This window comes from Ranitomeya variabilis, chromosome 8 (assembly GCF_051348905.1).
Source record: "Ranitomeya variabilis isolate aRanVar5 chromosome 8, aRanVar5.hap1, whole genome shotgun sequence".
Lineage (NCBI taxonomy): Eukaryota > Metazoa > Chordata > Amphibia > Anura > Dendrobatidae > Ranitomeya > Ranitomeya variabilis.
This window is the reverse complement of record NC_135239.1, coordinates 27,348,360-27,367,464: the sequence shown is the minus strand read 5'-3', so window position 1 is coordinate 27,367,464 and position 19,105 is coordinate 27,348,360. Positions and strand designations below refer to the sequence as shown.

The window sequence follows — 19,105 nt, the reverse complement described above, 5'->3', positions numbered from 1 at the left end:
GGGACTGTACCCTACAGCAGATTCTGAGACCGCCCCGGCGGTTCTGAGCACCAGACCCTCATCACTGCTTTGCAAATTCCCAGTTTGTAGATAATCCAGGATGTGATGAATGAATGACCTCAGACTGAGACATTGTAAAAAGTGCTTTATTATAACAAACTCAATATTCCGCACACGCCCGCTCTGCAAAAAAATTGACAAAGTGAAAGTTTTTCAGCAACGGACTTCAGTAGATGAGATAATTTTTTTGTCCTGCAGAAGTGATGCCTGCTATTCCAGATCCCTTAAAAGGGAACCCGTCACCAGTTTTGGCTGATAAGAGATACGGTCATCACCTTTCAGGGCTGATATACAGTATTCTATTTCAGAAAGGAGGCATTGCAAAAGGGAGGCGCAGGACCAAGAAGAGCGACCCCCTCAGACCAGACCGCCCCGCAGGTGAGTATAATAAAAGGTCTTTTTCTTCTCTTACAGGTCAGGTTGGGGACAGATATACGGCATTATAGAATGCCGTATATCAGCCCTGAAAGGCGGCGGCTGCATCTCATATTGGCCAAAACTGGTGACAGGTTCCCTTTAATCAGCAGTTCACTTTTTGCTCTGCCGGAAAAATAAAACTAAAACAGTTTATTGCTCCCAGATATCAGCCATTTCAGGCTAAGAAACGGTTGTTTTTATCCATCATACAAGCAATCTATTGCTCCCTGTTATCAGCAATTTCATCCATAGGAGAGTTTAGCGTTCATCACCGGGATGAGTAACACTGGGATGATCTCTACTTTCTCATTTATCTGTACTGCTGAGAATCATCAATACGTGTGACAGACCTGAGACGCTCTTCTTATAACACACTCCGGCACTGGAATAACCTCCAGAGACATTTACATCCCTTAACTTCAACCCATCCCTCATTATGCCAGAAGGAGGCAACCTCCTTCCAAAACGCGTTGTACGAATAAACACCCTAGTAACGTAATTCACTGGCAGCGCCGGGGTCTACCGCTCCTTTGTTCCTTCATATTTACATCCCTATGTAACTGATATAAACCAGTGCTCATATAACGCTCTGCACTACTAGTACCAGCGGACCCTTGTGTCCAGCAGCCTTTCATTACTTTTCCCATAGCCTATGATGGTGACTGTCCCCAAACTGGCAACAGCTTCTAGTGGGTCATATAGCTGGCAAGACCCCCAACCCACTGAAAGAGTCCATGGATGCTGCTCAGACATTGCTCCCAATTATTGGTCACTTGACTGACATAAGAAGAACCTTCTTACCCCCACCAGACCCTCAGCACCCAGTGTACCCAGCTCCACCATCAGACCTTCAGCACCCAGTGTGCCAGATAGCACCATCACACCCTCAACACCCAGTGTACCTAGCTGCACCATCACATCCACAGCACCCGCTGTACCAGGCAGCACAATCAGACCCTCAGCACCCAGTGTACCTAGCTGCACCATCACACCCTCAGCTCCCGGTGTACCCAGCTGCACCATGACACCCGATGTACCAGGCTGCACCATCACACCCTCAGCACCCGGTGTACCCAGCTGCACCATCACACCCTCAGCACCCGGTGTACCCAGCTGCACCATCACACCCGATGTACCCAGCTGCACCATCACACCTTCAGCACCCGGTGTACCCAGCTGCACCATCACACCCTCAGCACCCGGTGTTCAGCTAGACATGCTGCACCATCAGCCAGCACTGCAGTATTTGGGTCAGAGGACGGCCAGGCTTCCCTCACAGCGGCTCGTTATCATGCTGCCAATCTCCGTCCAGGAGTCTGTATGTGGGTTATAGACCTCTACAGAGTCAGAAGTCACAGGGGCTGAATGATTCTGCATGCTGGATCTTCCCCCGGTGACGTACAGGAGCCCATTCACGCTGACCACAGAGACGCCCGCTCTGGGGACCCTCATTGGTGTCACATCCACCCACTTATCCTGCAAAGAAAAGAAGGAATGAAACGTTAGAAAAACTCTTCTGGCAGCTCAAGTCTTTATTACATCCTGACAGTTTGTTACAATGTATCAGTGCAGGTACAATGTATCAGTGCACAGTGGATGGATTACACTGACTACAACTGTAACAAGCCCTCAGCTGTGAAGTTTTCAGCCTGACAGTAAACTTTCACATTCATTGATACCAAGCAGAAATCTTGAAAATAGTAACATTTGAGAATAAAATCTATTAATTATAAAGTTTTGTCTAAACACAAGACCCCACCGCCGTCCTCTCCTTATTACCTCCACAAAAGAAAACTTCTCCACTGTGTTTAAAAAATCCTGAGTCTCATTCCAGCCGCCCACCGCATACAAGCAGTCGTTTAAAAAGGCTACGCCCAGGTATGCCCTGCGGGTCCCCATACGGGGGAGCGACATCCAGCGCTTGGTAATGGGATCAAATACTTCAGCTGAAGAAAGTTCTATCCCCTCCTGGCCAATTCCACCGACCACATAGATCATCCCTGAAAAAGAATAAAACTCCAGCATCACAAAAGAATAGTGAGTGCAGCTCTGGAGTATAATACAGGATGTAACTCGGGATCAGTAATGTAATGTATGTACACAATGACTGCACCAGCAGAATAGTGAGTGCAGCTCTGGGGTATAATACAGGATGTAACTCAGGGTCAGTACAGGATCAGTAATGTAATGTACGTACACAGTGACTGCACCAGCACAATAGTGAGTGCAGCTCTGAAGTATAATACAGGATGTAACTCAGGATCAGTAATGTATGTACACAGTGACTGCACCAGCACAATAGTGAGTGCAGCTCTGGAGTATAATACAGGATGTAACTCAGGATCAGTAATGTAAAGTACAGTTAGGTCCATATATATTTGGACAGAGACATTTTTTTAATTTTGGTTATAGACATTACCACAATGAATTTTAAACAAAACAATTCAGACGCAGTTGAAGTTCAGACTTTCAGCTTTCATTTGAGGGTATCCACATCAAAATTGGATGAAGGGTTTAGGAGTTTCAGCTCCTTAACATGTGCCACCCTGTTTTTAAAGGGACCAAAAGTAATTGGACAGTTCAATAATTTTAAATAAAATGTTCATTTTTAGTACTTGGTTGAAAACCCTTTGTTGGCAATGACTGCCTGAAGTTTTGAAGTCATGCACATCACCAGACGCTGTGTTTCCTCCTTTTTGATGCTCTGCCAGGCCTTCACTGCGGTGGTTTTCAGTTGCTGTTTGTTTGTGGGCCTTTCTGTCTGAAGTTTAGTCTTTAACAAGTAAAATGCATGCTGAATTGGGCTGAGATCAGGTGACTGACTTGGCCATTCAAGAATATTCCACTTCTTTGCTTTAATAAACTCCTGGGTTGCTTTGGCTTTATGTTTTGGGTCATTGTCCATCTGTAGTATGAAACGACGACCAATCAGTTTTGCTGCATTTGGCTGGATCTGAGCACACAGTATGGCGGCTCTGAATACCTCAGAATTCATTCGGCTGCTTCTGTCCTGTGTCACATCATTAATAAACACTAGTGACCCAGTGCCACTGGCAGCCATGCATGCCCAAGCCATCACACTGCCTCCGCCGTGGTTTACAGATGATGTGATATGCTTTGGATCATGAGCTGTACCACGCCTTCAACATACTTTTCTCTTTCCATCATTCTGGTAGAGGTTGATCTTGGTTTCATCTGTCCAAAGAATGTTCTTCCAGAACTGTGCTGGCTTTTTTAGATGTTTTTTAGCAAAGTCCAGTCTAGCCTTTTTATTCTTGACACTTATGAGTGGCTTGCACCGTGCAGTGAACCCTCTGTAGTTACTTTCATGCAGTCTTCTCTTTATGGTAGATTTGGATATTGATACGCCGACCTCCTGGAGAGTGTTGGTCACTTGGTTGGCTGTTGTGAAGGGGTTTCTCTTCACCATGGAGATTATTCTTCTATCCTCCACCACTGTTGTCTTCCGTGGGTGCCCAGGTCTTTTTGCATTGATGAGTTCACCAGTGCTTTCTTTCTTTCTCAGAATGTACCAAGCTGTAGATCTTGCCACTCCTAATATTGTAGCAATTTCTCGGATGGGTTTATTTCTGTTTTCACAGCTTAAGGATGGCTTGTTTCACCGGCATGGAGAGCTCCTTTGACTGCATGTTTACTTCACAGCAAAACCTTCCAAATGCAAGCACCACACCTCAAATCATCTCCAGGCCTTTTATCTGCTTAATTGAGAATGACATAACGAAGGGATTGCCCACACCTGTCCATGAAATAGCCTTGGAGTCAATTGTCCAATTACTTTTGGTCCCTTTAAAAACAGGATGGCACATGTTAAGGAGCTGAAACTCCTAAACCCTTCATCCAATTTTAATGTGGATACCCTCAAATGAAAGCTGAAAGTCTGAACTTCAACTTCAACTGCATCTGAATTGTTTTGTTTAACATTCATTGTGGTAATGTCTATAACCAAAATTAGAAAAACGTTGTCTCTGTCCAAATATATATGGACCTAACTGTATGTACAAAGTGACTGCACCAGCAGAATAGTGAGTGCAGCTCTGGAGTATAATACAGGATGTAACTCAGGATCAGTAATGTAATGTATGTACACAGTGACTGCACCAGCAGAATAGTGAGTGCAGCTCTGGAGTATAATACAGGATGTAACTCAGGATCAGTAATGTAAAGTATGTACAAAGTGACTGCACCAGCAGAATAGTGAGTGCAGCTCTGGAGTATAATACAGGATGTAACTAAGGATCAGGAATGTATAGTGACTTAGGTTTGCTTCTATACATATATAAAGTTGCTCATTTGGTTCTGTGTTAGGTAGAACATCTCTCTATGAGGCTGGGGTCACATGGAGCTTTTGTCTCATACCCATCATCCAGACAGTTGATGCATTCTAAATGCATAGTCATCCCAATAATTGGCCACATGAGGGCGCTATTACATCACAGTATGCCATCTGATGTATCAGAGCTGTTATATGGGCACTAGAAATGACAAATTTCTTTAAGAACCAAATATTAAAAGAAAAAAAAAAAAGTGCACTGCTCACCTTGGCTCTCACAGCAAGCGAAATTATATCTCGGCACAGACATCTGTCCCACCACCTGCCAGGCATTGTCCTCTGGTGAAAATCGCTCAATATCATTTCCAATCTCTGCTCCAACCCAGCCGCCTGTGGTGACAGATGAGGATAATTCTGCTCTCTACTCTCGGTCTGCGACACAGATACAAGTCTCAGTCATCATAGGATCGGCACTCACCCATTGCGTAGATTGCGCCGTGGCAGGAACACACTCCCAGACTGCAACGTGGCTGGTTCATGGAGGGAACCGCTGTCCACTGCTTAGTCACAGAGTCGTAGCACTCCACACAGTCGAAGATCATGGAGTCCTTTTCCCCTGCAGACAAGTTTTACAAACTGCAAACATTAAAAGGATTTTATACAAACTGCCTGATCCATATTGGGGGATCAGGAGACCTATGTATACATCAGATGCGGGGCCGCTCCTCGCCAGGTTTGGGTGTCTGAAATCTTACAGTATGTCGGCTTTTAGACCATCTAAAATCCCTTTCCTGTCATCAGATGCTCATTCCTCGGTCTCCTTCATACGTCCTTGAAGCACAGACTGTGCTCTGACTGCAGTATCCTGAGGGGCCCCAAGCAATCGGCCTCATAAAGTGCTGCATACACTGATGAGAGGAGCATCGGTACGATGGAAGTGCATGGACGGCGGCTTTACATTTAGGGTACGTGTACACATTGCAGATTTCCTGCAAATCTGCAGCGGTTTTTTTCGCACAGAAATGCTGCAGATCCGCAAGTGATTTACAGTAGAATGTAAATCAATGGCAAAAAAAAATGCTGTGCTAATTGTGCAGAAAAATCCGCATGGAAAACACAGCAGATTCAAAAAAGGACCATGTCAATTCTTTTTGCAGATCTGATGCGTTTCTGCACCCATTCCTTAATAGAAATCTGCAGGGATAAAAAAAGGAAGAAATCTGCACAAAAATCTGCAAAGTGTACAGATTCCAAAAAGGTGCAGATTCTGACCTGTGTTTTCTGACAAATGCAGAATCTGCACAGAAAATTCCACAGTCAAATCTGCAACGTGTGCACATAGCCATACATATGATGGAACAGGATGTGTGATATTTAGGGGGTCTCACCTCCAACTACATAGATCTTCCCGTCCAGGACGGCGGCGCTCATCCCGCTCCGTGCCTGGTGCAGGGAGGACACCGTACTCCAGTACTGACTGAACGTATCAAACCTCTCCACGCAGCTCAGCGCTCTGCTATCACTCCACCGTCCACCCTGCAGACGGATATATCCTCCTGTATGGAGGGAGGTCTGTGTGTCAGGAGGGGGAGCTGGGCATAGCCCCCTCACACACCTTTCAGGATAGCCTTACCTATCGCGTAGAGGAATTTGCGCGCTTTCCTGCGAGGCCGAACACGTGAGGTCTGGAGGAAGTTGCAGAGCTTCTTATCTTTAGGGGACAGGCTGGGTTCAAAGTATTCCCTTAGGAGCGTCTGCAGCGCCACCCGCAGGCTGAAGTCTGTTACTTCTGTAACAAGGAGAGAAAGGCTATGGGATGTCCCGATCAGTGGTGCAGTAAATGGCGACAGCTCTGATCACCGGCGGACACAGACGGTAAAGGGCCCCTGTGCAAGAATAATATATGGGCCCTTGGCAGGCCAAGAGCTCCTAAAAATGCAAAATTGCGCGTGCAGTGGAGGTAGAAATGGGCCCCTGTGCAGGTTGCACCAATGATACATCCGCCCCTGGTTCTTACCTTTGATATTCTTCTGGAGACGTTGTGGAGGGAGCAGTGAGAAGCGCACGGGCTCCAGCACCTCGACGACATGTCTCTTCCGAGTCGCAGTGTCTTTCTGAAGCCAAGACATTGCGGCAGAGAATACCTGATGCTCGTCTTCGATGCACAGCTCTTCACTGCGCAGGAGACGGATCAGCTGCTCCTTTGTCAGCATCAGAAATTCGTCCCCCTGCTGCGCCGCCGGGAAATGAGCGTGGATGTAGCTTTCGGTGAATTCTAACAACGGCTGACAGGCCAGCTGCTCGGAGAACTGGAAGAAGCCAATGCAATTGCCCGGCTCTATCTGCTCCTTTAAGAAATCGCAGCACAGCGCCACCACGTGGTTCAGCTGCAACATGTCGGCCGCTGTCATCAATTCCTGCACGTTCTCCGGGCTGATGAGAACCGAGCCTGGGACAGAAAACAGAAAATATCACAGGGAATATAAGCCCCTTTCTGTTTCTGGGAAAGATGGGTGACCCCAATATGGCGGCAAATCCATCTCCCAGGGAACTACCCCACCTTATACATTCCTACCTAATTATGGGATCACATAGGGGAAGAAGGAACTTTCAGAATAACCGTATTGATTCTCACTTAGATTTCCCAGAAACAGCTTTTACCACTGGAACCAAGTGATCAAGGTTTACTGATGTCGATATATTTCGATGCTCCTGCAGTGATGCACTCTTTGCTCCTCTATTACTACATAATTAGGAAATTTGCCTTTCCAGGAGTCTAGAAAAGCTCCGATAACCCTTGCGGGAGCTATAATGTCGGTTTTGCTTTTATTCAACTTTCCCACCTATGGATATGACTAGAAAAACCTGAATACGTTTTTGTTTTTTTAACATGATGAGATGTTACAGATGTAGCAGAATTGACTTTGTATTTCTACTGTTTCTTCTGTAAATTGCAATATTTCACCTGCAGCTTTATGAAAACCACAGACACGGCAGCACATGAGGCAAACTTTGCCAGCGTTGCCAGCTGGCCAGTCCGGCCCTGAGTCTAAGCGTATAGTAAATCTCCCCCACACACTCAGCTCTGCTACATCTGTAAATATAAAAGTCATTCTGACTGCAGGCACAAGAGATGGGGAGATAATTATCGTATCCACTTACCAGTGTAGATAAAATCCAGCAGCAGCTGAAAGATGTCGGCTTCCACCTCCTGAATAAGGACCACATCGCCGGACGACTCCTTCATGCCACCTGACAGCAGAGCTGCAAAGTAAGGACTGCTGGCGGCCAGCACCAGTTTATGCACCCCGAAAACCACCTGGCCGATGTGGACGTGCAGGTCGCAGAACTCCAGCTGTTGCCTCATCTTATTCATCTGCTGCAGCACCAGCTGTGCGTGCTCTCCTACCGAGTGCAAGGAGGCGGCCATGATCGTGGTGGACGCCAGCGCCATGATTGCAACAGAAAATAAGCTGGAAAAACAAAAAGATCACAGAACAGGGGTAGAGTACAAATTCAAGTGGGACAAATCTAATATTATGATGTTTTTAGCCTTAAAGAGAACAGCATGAAGTATGGGCAGAGACCCTGATTCCAGTCATGTGTCACTTACTATTGCTGTTTTAATAGCAGGAGATTATCACTAAAGGACTTGGTGTCTGGTGCCTCTTGGACAACTTATTCTGGGTAACCTGACCACCAATGACTGGTAGTTTTCTGCCTATGCACAGTGTACACAGCAATCTGCCAATGAGTGGTGTGGACAGGGTTATACACAGCTCGGCATTCTGAGCAATGCTACATCTACAACAGAAAAAAATAATGATTGTATCAAAATGACAGCATGCAGACCAATCAGTGACACATCACTGGAATCGGGGTCTTTGCCCCCACATCATGCTGCTCTCAGATTACGTAACAAAAACCTGGTGATAAACCCTAGCTCTTGTCCCAAAGAACTGACTGCTGCAGAAATGTTTGCGGGCCAAGAAAAGTTGTGGAAAAAAGCAGCTTTCTGCTCTTGACAAGTTGGATCAATAACACGTGAGTGACGTCGAGTAAAGTAAGGGCTTATTCAGGCATCATTATTTCTCATACATGGTTCTATCAGTGTTTTTCCAGGATAGAACAATTTTTCACAATTTCTGTTTGATAGAAGCTTAAAGGAGTTGTCTAGGCTTGTGGTGCCCGTCTGCCGGGCCTGTATAATGTGAGGCTGATTTGTGAATCTTCAGAGCGCGCTGTCAGGATTCCCTGGTGCCGGCGGACGGCGGTCATCTGACCACAAGTATAGGACTTGCCTATTTCCAGTCACATTCCAACTAGACGTGTCGTGTCCGACCTCGCTCTGCTCACATTGCCGCATAGTGCAAGAGAAGGGGGCAGCCTGCGACAGCCAGGACCCAACCTGGGGGCTGCGGATGTCAGGGCCCGGCCACTGTGCCGCCATGTCAGCCCTGTAAGTATTACCAGGGGCCCAGGATGTGAGGGGCCACTACCAGCTCCAAAGCAGGTGGAATTGTGCATTATGAGGACATAGGACTGTTAAGGGCCCCCATAGTGTTCCTATACAGGGGTCTCTCCTGTCTATATTGCCCTGTATCCCAGGTGTGAGGGGCACAGCTGTGTAACACTGTATCCCCGCTGAGGGGTCGCACTGGGCTACAATGTACCCGGGGAGAGGAGGCAGCACCGTCTGCACAGCCGCACTTACCTGCGCTCCAGCTGTGTTGTGATGACGTCATGCCGTTTACGTTCTCTCTGGGATCCGGCCAGTGTTGGCGGCCATGTTGGAGGTGGCGGGAGGAGTTCCGGAAGACCCGGGGTTCACATGTGCGGTCTGTGGTGCTGTCAGGGTGCTCTGTACGGACCCTGAGCACACAGGTAAGTCGTGTACGGACTCTGACTACTGCAGTGCTCGGGGCGGCCATTCCCTACTATATAGAGAGGTGATAACAAATGCTGATAATATAGTCCGTGACGCATGCAGTCACCTCTGAAATCCTCTGTGCTGCTCTCAGTGACTACCTATATGGTGACAGCATTTCTCTCCTGTAATCCTCTGTGCTGCTGTGAGACCCTGCTCCCTCCACTATGTGAGTGGCCGTCTCACATCTGATCAGTGTTGTGCTGTAGACTCTGGCGGCGGAGAGATGACGAGTGCCACGTTCAGCAGCGATGGGGCCGATGTCATCCAGCGGGAGCTGATCCCTCCGGGCCCTGATGATCCTGTGATCGCCGACGAATCGCTGGAGGAGACCTATGACATTCACCGAACCATTGATTTCATCAAGGAAAAAGCGGCAAAAAAGGTGTGACCACTCTGCCCTGTGTCCCCCCCTACTGCCCTGCGTCCCCCCTTCCCTCTGCCCTGCGTCCCCCCTTCCCTCTGCCCTGCGTTCCCTCTGCCCTGCGTCCCCCCTTCCCTCTGCCGTGCGTCCCCCTTCCCTCTGCCGTGCGTCCCCCCTTCCCTCTGCCGTGCGTCCCCCCTTCCCTCTGCCGTGCGTCCCCCCTTCCCTCTGCCGTGCGTCCCCCCTTCCCTCTGCCGTGCGTCCCCCCTTCCCTCTGCCGTGCGTCCCCCCTTCCCTCTGCCGTGCGTCCCCCCTTCCCTCTGCCGTGCGTCCCCCCTTCCCTCTGCCGTGCGTCCCCCCTTCCCTCTGCCGTGCGTCCCCCCTTCCCTCTGCCGTGCGTCCCCCTTCCCTCTGCCGTGCGTCCCTCTGCCGTGCGTCCCCCTGCCGTGCGTCCCTCTGCCGTGCGTCCCTCTGCCGTGCGTCCCTCTGCCGTGCGTCCCTCTGCCGTGCGTCCCTCTGCCGTGCGTCCCTCTGCCGTGCGTCCCTCTGCCGTGCGTCCCTCTGCCGTGCGTCCCTCTGCCCTGCGTCCCACTGCCCTGCGTCCCCCCCCTACTGCCCTGCGTCCCCCCCCTACTGCCCTGCGTCCCCCCCCCACTGCCCTGCGCCCCCCCCACCCACTGCCCCGCGCCCCCCCCACCCACTAAACCCGCGCCCCCCCACCCACTGCCCTGCGCCCCCCCCATCCACTGCCCTGCCCCCCCCGCTCACTGCCCTACGTCCTTCCCCCCCCCCACCCACTGCCCCGCGCCCCCCCCCCCACCCACTGCCCCGCGCCCCCTCCCCCCACCCACTGCCCTGCGCCCCCCCCATCCACTGCCCTGCCCCCCCCCGCTCACTGCCCTACGTCCTTCCCCCCCCCCCCACCCACTGCCCTGCGTCCCCCCCCCACCCACTGCCCTGCGTCCCTGTATCACATCAGACGATCCTGTGTAAACACATCTACAGCACTGATCTCTCTCCTCCTCTCCTGGATCTGACTTTACACTGATACGTTGTAACACCCCCTCAGCTGTTGACTTTGTATCCCCTAGAGGTAAAAAAGAATTTCCCATTCACTGACAGAAACCAGAAATCTTGAAACTAGTGAGAATTAAAAGTTTATTAGAAAGTTGCAGAACTTTTTTTTTTGTACAAGAATTACGTTTCAGTCTGTATCGGCTAATTCCGTCCTCCTGCCTCCCAGGTGGCCCTGCAGTTCCCGGATGATCTCCTCGGCTGCTCCGTCACTATTGCCAAAAAACTGGAGGACGCTACCGGAGCCAAAATCTACATCCTGGGGGACACGTCTTATGGCAGGTGAGGGGCGTCAAGTCTTATGCAAGGGTGGTATGAGGTCACATTTTAACTATTATGTCCGCCTTTTCATCTCCCATAGGGGTAACACCCAGCTTTCCTAAAGTCCTGATTGGAAGGTTGTAGTCAGATGCCGTTTCTGGTTCATTCATTCAGGATGGCTGATTAACCCCTTCCCACACCGTGTTATAATAGTACATCAATGTCTGTGCCAGAAGTGCATAAACTGGTAATGATGAAGTGATTGCTACATCAAGTCCCCTAGGGGGATGAGGCCAAAGAAAGCAAACAAAAAAAAAGCAATGCAGCTCAATAAAGTGCAATTAAATCAAATTCTCAGATTAGACAAATAAAAATTACTTTACATTTAAAAAAAAAAAACATTTCCTACCTCTACAACTGAAACCTGCGAGCGTTAAAAGTAAAGCTCCTCATTTCTATCGCACAGAACAGAGGGGACAAAATGCAACAATGCAAATGGTGCAATAACTTTTTTCCATCCTCCCACCATAGAAAAACAAACGCAGAGCAAAATTGTAGCAACAAAACTGCATTAAACACCATGCAGGTGCAACAATGTAAAGCAAAAAGTTACAGCACAAAAAAATGACTTTTCTTTTTGTAAAAAAAACAAAGAACAAACATATTTGGTATCTCAGTATTCATATCGTCCCATAACGTAAACTTACCTGGTTGCTTCTGTTGCATGGTTAAAAGAAAAAATCTGTGCTAATTTATTTTTTATTTTTTCCTCAAACCCCCCCCCCCCCCCCCCAAAATAAAAAAAAAAAATATATAGTCCAAGATGATGTTCACTGAGAGAACTTGTCCTGCAAATAAACAGCTGTATGGTCAGAGAATTTAGCTCTACATCTTTAAATAATAGAAAATGGGCCATTTCTGAAGGGGTTAGAGCCCCCGCGGGATCTGTCCCCCTGCACCTGGGCCGTTCTGCCTATGTGAACAGTACTTGCGGTCGGTCTCGTATTCCTCCTATTAATACTTTCTTCCATTAGCTGCTGTGTGGACGAGGTGGCGGCGGAGCACGTCGGAGCTGAGGCTTTGGTACACTATGGTCGGGCCTGTCTGAGCCCGTGTCGGCGGCTTCCTGTCTTCTACGTGTTTGGCCGTAAGGCTGTGAACGTGGATCTCTGTACCGAGGCTTTTCGGGATCTGTTCCCTGCACGAGACGCTCCGGTCGTGGTTTTCGGAGATGTCGTCTATGATCACATTCTAGGTATGTGCATGCTGCAACCTCCACCTGCATCAGCCATAATAAGAATTTTAAAGACTAAATAAACTTTGTTTTTATTTTTTATTTTTCTCAGCATGGAAAGTTATGAAACTTTGCAAATCACTTTATTAGATTTTGTCTTTATTCTTAAAAAAAAAAAAAAAAAAACCTTGCAAAAAAAAAAACCTTGCAAGTGGAGATCAAAATTCATCTTTTCCCCTAGTCTATCTCTGTGCCTTCAGCTGCATTGATATGTGATGACGTCCTCATTTGGAGTACAGATGATGGCAGTGATGGGCCGGCCTCTATCTCCTGCTCTGAGTGTTGTGCTCATCAGAACAACCTCATATAACAGCTTCTCCCAAGACTTGGTGAGACGCAGGTACTGACCCATCACATATATCAATGCAGCTAAAGGAAGCAGATATACTGGGGAAAAGTGGGGGATCAGTAGCCACTTACACACAGTTTTTTCTTACAGCGACAAAGACAAAATCCCCCAATAAAGTAATTGACAAAGTTTTATAACTTTCCATGCTGGACAAAGTTTTGAAACTTTGTTTATGACCCTTGTATGTGCTTATGCTCTACCGCTGTCCGCCTGCAGGTGTCGCTCTTGTCTATGCTTCTATACTTTCCTCATTGATGGCACCTTGCAAGGAAAGCGACTTATAAATGTTGCTGATCATCGAGCTTTCGGTAAAGAATAAGTGGCCTTGTCCATTACTCTCCCTCTTCTGTCCGCAGGGGAGCTGGAAACACGTTTTGCAGCCGTTTATTCACGGGTCGTCTTTTGTAAACTGTCTTGGCTGGAAGAGGCGTCCTCTAGTGGTGAGGTCTGTAAGTTTGGCAGGAAGTTCTGTCCTGACCCCGGACTGTGGCCGGACGGCTACAGCGTCTTCTACGTGGGAGGAGAAGGTGCGACACTCAGTAATCTCCTGCTGACCTGGCCACGTTGCTCCTTCTTTAGTTTCAACCCAGTGACCAACGAGTCCAGGAGGGAAGGAGTCCACGTCAACCGCGCGCTCATGAAGCGCTTCTACCTGATAGAGAAGGCGCGGGACGCCCAGGTGGTGGGGATCCTGGTGGGCACCCTGGGGGTCCCTGACTACCTGTCTGCTCTGTCTCACCTGAAGAGCATCATCCATCGGGCCGGTAAGAAGAGCTACATGCTGTCTATGGGGAAGCTGAACCCCGCCAAGCTGGCCAACTTCCCAGAGGTGGACATCTTCGTGCTGGTGGCCTGTCCTGAAAACTCACTTTTGGACTCTTCGGATTTCTACCGGCCAATCGTCACCCCGGATGAGATGGAGGTGGCCTGTAACCCGGCGCGGGAATGGGGCGGCCGCTGCATCACCGACTTCCGGGAATTACTTCCAGGTATGTAGAGGGACAATGAAGGACGTGGACAATGGCGGTAGGAAGGAGGCACCGATCGTGGATGTGTTTTAGTGGAGCAGAGCTGCAGTGCAAAGCACAAGGGAGGTAAAGAGAAGCTGAGGTTTATCTTACACTCGTGTGTCTTTTCCTCTGTGATTTGGCATAGGTGGTCCAGCTCATGTGGACTTTCCAGAGATTGACCCTGAAGACGCAGAACGGGCAGATGTTTCTCTGATTACGGGGGAGATGAGATCTCTTCGATTCTCATCTGCGGTGGCGCAAGCATCAGAAGAGGCAGAACGTACGAGCCTCGTACACCGGAACAGTAACACCGCAGTGGCAGAGCTGGGACCTGCAGGTAACGGGCGGCCATCATTATCATGTGACCCAAGCACAAAACTGCTATTAGCAGAGTGTCCTGTGATGCCCCCTACAGCCCCACAGGGAATTTACAGGTTACTGCCGGTAGTTTCATTTTTTTTTTTTTACTGTACTCTAGTCACACCCAGAGCTGCACTCACAATTTTGCAGTTTCATTTTTTACTGTGCTCTAGTCTCACCCAGATCTGCACTTGTTCTCCTATCATATACTTTAGTCACATCCAGAGCTGCACTCACAATTCTGGAATTCCATTATATATTATAATCTAGTCACAGACAGACCTGCAATTACAATTCTATGGTTTTACTATGTCGTATTCTCTAGTTAAATCCAGTGCTGCATCCAGTTTTGCAATTTCTTTTTTGCTTTTACTCCGGTTCCTTCTTTCCTTCCTTTCTTCCTCAGCATCCTTCCTGTCCTCCCGGAGTTGGCAGGGACTGGACAAGGCTCTGGGAGAGACGCCAGTTGTAAAAGCCGCGGAGGGACGTAGAGGGATCGCGATAGCCTATGAGGACGAAGTAAACAGCTGATGTCAGGGGTCTCCGGTGACCAGTGCCCCTCCGCTGTGACGGAGGCTCCTCGATGCTTATCCTCCACGGCGTCTCCCTGCAGTAAATGGCGCTGTGCCGGACGCTCGGGTCACCCATGTTGGGCGGTCGCTGGTCTCGCTGCCTCCTGACTGTAGGGACCTCAGTGATGGACGATGAGGATCTCCGATCGCTCTCCTGCAGACACTACAGAACCATCATCTCCCGGTGAGCGGCTCCTAGATGTCGATGTCTCCTCGTTGCTCCGGGCCGCTGGTTCCCGCTGAACGCTGCGCCAGGTTTATCATTACTTTTAGCAACTGATCCAACAAAAAAATGGCGTTTCTGACCACTTGCAGGACAATTTCCATAGATAAAATGTAATATAAAAAAGTTGCATTTTTTTAAAGTTATCTGCTTGGTGTCGGCGACTAAGGGGCATTTTTGTTTATGTCCTGGACACCAGTCATTGGGCAACTAAGCCGGTACTGTTTATCATTGCTGTACCTTTAAGGAGCAGAAGTGCAGGGTAAAGTATGGAGGATAGACCTGAAATTCTAATGAGACAGGAGTGGATTTGACTATGCAGCTAAGCTGGCGTTATTGATGGTAGCCCAGAGGGAGACAAATAGTTAAAGGGACTCACCGGGGAAGATTTGTTATTGCCTGTCCATAGGATAGGTGATAGCTTGGGAGATTGGTGGCAGTGCCAGGCAGTCCAATAGGGAATGAATGCAGCAGCTGTCCATTGTAATGGGGAGAAAGTGCCCTGTTCTGCTGATCGGTGCCGGTCCCAGCAGTCCCACTCCCTGGTGTATAGGTAATTACTTATCTGCATCCCTTTAAGGATTAAAAGGGGCATTTGCCTTAAATAACAGCAGAGCTCATTCACTTTTTCTTATATAATTAGAGAAGGATAAATATTTAGTAAAATTGGAAATTCGTCTACCGCACACCATTGGGGTGACTGCTTTCCTGCCATTTGCTACATGGCCACTAGATGGCGACTTTATTGCAGGATTATTTATGAAGTCTTCAAGCTGACCTGGATCTGGCAGCGGTACCGGAGGGCAGAATTCAGTGCCAGGCAGAGAATCTGAGCCGCAGGAGCCAGCTGTTGGCCGCGCTGTCCTGGCACAGCCATACGATGTGATGCCAGGCCTGTGAATAATGGCCGGTACTGCGATTAGTGTGCGGAGAAGATGTTAGAGCTGCAGCCGCCGGGGAGGGTGACCAGTCAACAATGTTATTTAGCAACGATTTCTGCAGATAAATTGATGTAGGAAAATGAAAGATAATTTATCATGATGTTTAAAATCACTGGCAATCTGGCACGGAGGCTGTGCTCCGGAGGCCGCGCGTCCTGGGGGTGGAGGGCACATTCACAGCGTGCAGGCAGAGCACAAGGTAATTTTTTTTCCCATCTGATGATTTACGAGATGCTTTGGTCGTGACCTTATTTTATTTTTCTCTTTTTTTTTTTTTTTCCATGTTCTATACAGAGAAAGTAAATGGAAGGAAAATATAATTAGTGGCACATCCACCAGGCCAATCAGCTGCCGGCTCCGGATCATTCCGAGCAGAGCGGTTCTTAGGCTTCTGCTGATTCTACTTGGAATCTTGTCTGGTTTTTATATACATTTCTAGTGGAAAATTTGTCATTTCCTTATACTTCATAAAACATCTGCTTGCTGTCATTGAATGGAAGGCTTTTTTTTTTTTTACACACACTCGTAAACATGAAAACCCACCCGCCAGGAACATTATGAGAGATGCTGTAACAAGCCATGCAGCTGGACAGGTTTACCGTCTCTGGTTTTAAATAAAGTTTCACTGACAGCAAGCAGAGATCTTAAATTGTTGAAAATTCATAGCAGCATTGGTGAAGGTGATACCATCCCCGTGCCAGCCTTATTGCCATAAAATATGTGCATCCCCTGGTCCCTGATGGTTAGTGGTGCCTTTCTGAAGCCCCAGGAGGTTAGTGGTGCCTCTCTGAAGCCCCAGGAGGTTAGTGGTGCCTCTCTGAAGCCCCAGGAGGTTAGTGGTGCCTCTCTGAAGTCCCAGGGGGTTAGTGGTGCCTCTCTGAAGCCCCAGGAGGTTAGTGGTGCCTCTCTGAAGCCCCAGGAGGTTAGTGGTGCCTCTCTGAAGTCCCAGGGGGTTAGTGGTGCCTCTCTGAAGCCCCAGAGGGGTTAGTGGTGCCTCTCTGAAGCCCTTGGAGGTTAGTGGTGCCTCTCTGAAGCCCTGGGGGTTAGTGGTGCCTCTCTGAAGCCCCAGGGGGTTAGTGGTGCCTCTCTGAAGCCCCGGGGGGTTAGTGGTGCCTCTCTGAAGCCCCAGGGGGTTAGTGGTGCCTCTCTGAAGCCCTGGGGAGGTTAGTGGTGCCTCTCTGAAGCCCTGGGGGGTTAGTGGTGCCACTCTGAAGCCCTGGGGGGTTAGTGGTGCCACTCTGAAGCCCTGGGGGGTTAGTGGTGCCTCTCTGAAGCCCTGGGGGGTTAGTGGTGCCTCTCTGAAGCCCTGGGGGAGTTAGTGGTGCCTCTCTGAACCCCTGGGGAGGTTAGTGGTGCCTCTCTGAAGCCCCGAGGGAGTTAGTGGTGCCTCTCTGAAGCCTTGGGGGGTTAGTGGTGCCTCTCTAAAGCCCTGGGGGGTTAGTGGTGCCTCTCTTAAGCCCTGGGGGGTTAGTGGTGCCTCTCAAGCCCTGGGGGGGTTAGTGGTGCCTCTCTTAAGCCCTGGGGGGTTAGTGGTGCCACTCTGAAGCCCTGGGGGGTTAGTGGTGCCACTTTGAAGCCCTGGGGGGTTAGTGGTGCCTCTCTAAAGCCCTGGGGGCTTAGTGGTGCCTCTCTTAAGCCCTGGGGGGTTATTGGTGCCTCTCTTAAGCCCTGGGGGGTTAGTGGTGCCACTCTGAAGCCCTGGGGGGTTAGTGGTGCCACTCTGAAGCCCTGCGGGGTTAGTGGTGCCTTTCTGAAGCCCTGGGGGGTTAGTGGTGCCTCTCTGAAGCCCTGGGGAGGTTAGTGGTGCCTCTCTGAAGCCCTGGGGAGGTTAGTGGTGCCTCTCTGAAGCCCTGATGGTTAGTGGTGCCTCTCTGAAGCCCTGATGGTTAGTGGTGCCTTTCTTAGGCCCTGGGGGGTTAGTGGCGCCTCTCTGAAGCCCTGGGGGGTTAGTGGCGCCTCTCTTAAGCCCTGGGGGGTTAGTGGCGCCTCTCTGAAGCCCTGGGGGGTTAGTGGCGCCTCTCTTAAGCCCTGGGGGGTTAGTGGTGCCTCTCTTAAGCCCTGGGGGTTAGTGGTGCCTCTCTGAAGCCCTGGGGGGTTAGTGGTGTGTTGCCTTATTTGTGGTTATGGAAGCATGCCTGCCCGGATGGTGAGTGGCAGTAATGAACCTGTACTTGATAATGTTCTTTCTCACTGTAATCAGCAATCTTACATTTCCAGGCACAATATGTATTTTAATGAGTTTAATTAGGTAGTTTTTACGGCTCCAGGGGCTTTCAGCGCGCTCCTCTCATCACCATGTCTGTGCCGACGCTTCACTTTGTGCCGGTCATTATATAACCTGATTAAATTCAAATGGAAAGTGAAAAACAACTTGAAAGGAACTAAAAATCTGTGACAAACCTTCCTTCCATCCTGCTGAAGTGTAATAATACAGCCGCAGCATAACCAGCACCACAATGTCATGTATCAGATGTATGGCCCAAAAGAAGCCACATGGGGGCGCTATAAGGTTCAAGGGCAAACACAGGGCTTTAAACGAGGGGTCCCAGATTCCTCCCACAGACTGTAGTAATAATCCTGGTGGGCGCGATAGGTTAGAATTGGAATAAATAAGACTGGTTTCCTCCTGAAACAGCGCCATCCCGGTCCATAGGTTATGTCTGGTATTGCAGCTTACATCCATGGAAGTGAATGAGGGAGAGCTACACTATCACATACAACTTGTGGACTACGGTGGTGCTGTTTTCTGTGTTTTTATAATCCTGGGCAACCCCATTATCTCCTAATATTCCTGAGGGTTTACATTCTTTAACCATTTCATTATATATGTTCAGTGCAGATACAAAGCTCCTGATCCGCTGCGTAGACAATGACAAGATAAGATTCTCATCTCCTAATCTTGTGCACCCAACACCCTGTATGCAGGGAGCTCCCCCTAGTGGTGGCTGCAGACAGGATTTTA

General features: G+C 49.1%; 2 protein-coding genes across 4 annotated transcripts; one reads left to right on the top strand and one right to left on the bottom strand.

The window, feature by feature from the left end:
* Positions 1-130: 130 nt before the first annotated feature.
* Positions 131-9,611, bottom strand: IPP (intracisternal A particle-promoted polypeptide). 2 transcript variants are annotated; one of them, XM_077276907.1, is made up of 9 exons: positions 9,483-9,611; positions 7,931-8,241; positions 6,786-7,217; positions 6,402-6,557; positions 6,157-6,324; positions 5,247-5,384; positions 5,036-5,158; positions 2,257-2,477; positions 131-1,953 (listed from the first exon to the last, which is right to left on the bottom strand). In XM_077276907.1, the coding sequence occupies exons 2-9, from the start codon at positions 8,220-8,222 to the stop codon at positions 1,729-1,731; spliced, it is 1,755 nt and encodes a 584-aa protein (XP_077133022.1). In that variant the 5' UTR covers positions 8,223-8,241; positions 9,483-9,611; the 3' UTR covers positions 131-1,728. The 2 variants fall into 2 exon arrangements, with proteins under 2 accessions (XP_077133022.1, XP_077133024.1); XM_077276909.1 differs by lacking the exon at positions 9,483-9,611 and adding an exon at positions 9,442-9,460 and having other exon boundaries at positions 1,582-1,953.
* On the top strand, positions 9,506-15,804 carry DPH2 (diphthamide biosynthesis 2). 2 transcript variants are annotated; one of them, XM_077276911.1, is made up of 7 exons: positions 9,506-9,652; positions 9,905-10,080; positions 11,303-11,415; positions 12,429-12,649; positions 13,394-14,026; positions 14,193-14,384; positions 14,814-15,804. In XM_077276911.1, exons 1-7 carry the CDS (start codon positions 9,556-9,558, stop codon positions 14,936-14,938), a joined length of 1,557 nt encoding a protein of 518 aa, XP_077133026.1. In that variant the 5' UTR covers positions 9,506-9,555; the 3' UTR covers positions 14,939-15,804. The 2 variants fall into 2 exon arrangements, with proteins under 2 accessions (XP_077133026.1, XP_077133025.1); XM_077276910.1 differs by having other exon boundaries at positions 9,512-9,652; positions 9,892-10,080.
* The last annotated feature ends 3,301 nt before the right edge of the window (positions 15,805-19,105 follow it).

Coding starts and splice junctions, on each gene's coding strand:
- IPP (XM_077276907.1), bottom strand. CDS start 8,222: ATGGCGCTGGCGTCCACCACGATCATGGCCGCCTCCTTGCACTCGGTA. Junction 6,558..6,785: donor TCTCCAGAAGAATATCAAAG/GTAAGAACCAGG, acceptor TCCTTGTTACAG/AAGTAACAGACTTCAGCCTG. Junction 6,325..6,401: donor CAAATTCCTCTACGCGATAG/GTAAGGCTATCC, acceptor CCCTCCATACAG/GAGGATATATCCGTCTGCAG.
- DPH2 (XM_077276910.1), top strand. CDS start 9,512: ATGCCGTTTACGTTCTCTCTGGGATCCGGCCAGTGTTGGCGGCCATGT. Junction 10,081..11,302: donor AGGAAAAAGCGGCAAAAAAG/GTGTGACCACTC, acceptor CCTGCCTCCCAG/GTGGCCCTGCAGTTCCCGGA. Junction 12,650..13,393: donor CGTCTATGATCACATTCTAG/GTATGTGCATGC, acceptor TTCTGTCCGCAG/GGGAGCTGGAAACACGTTTT.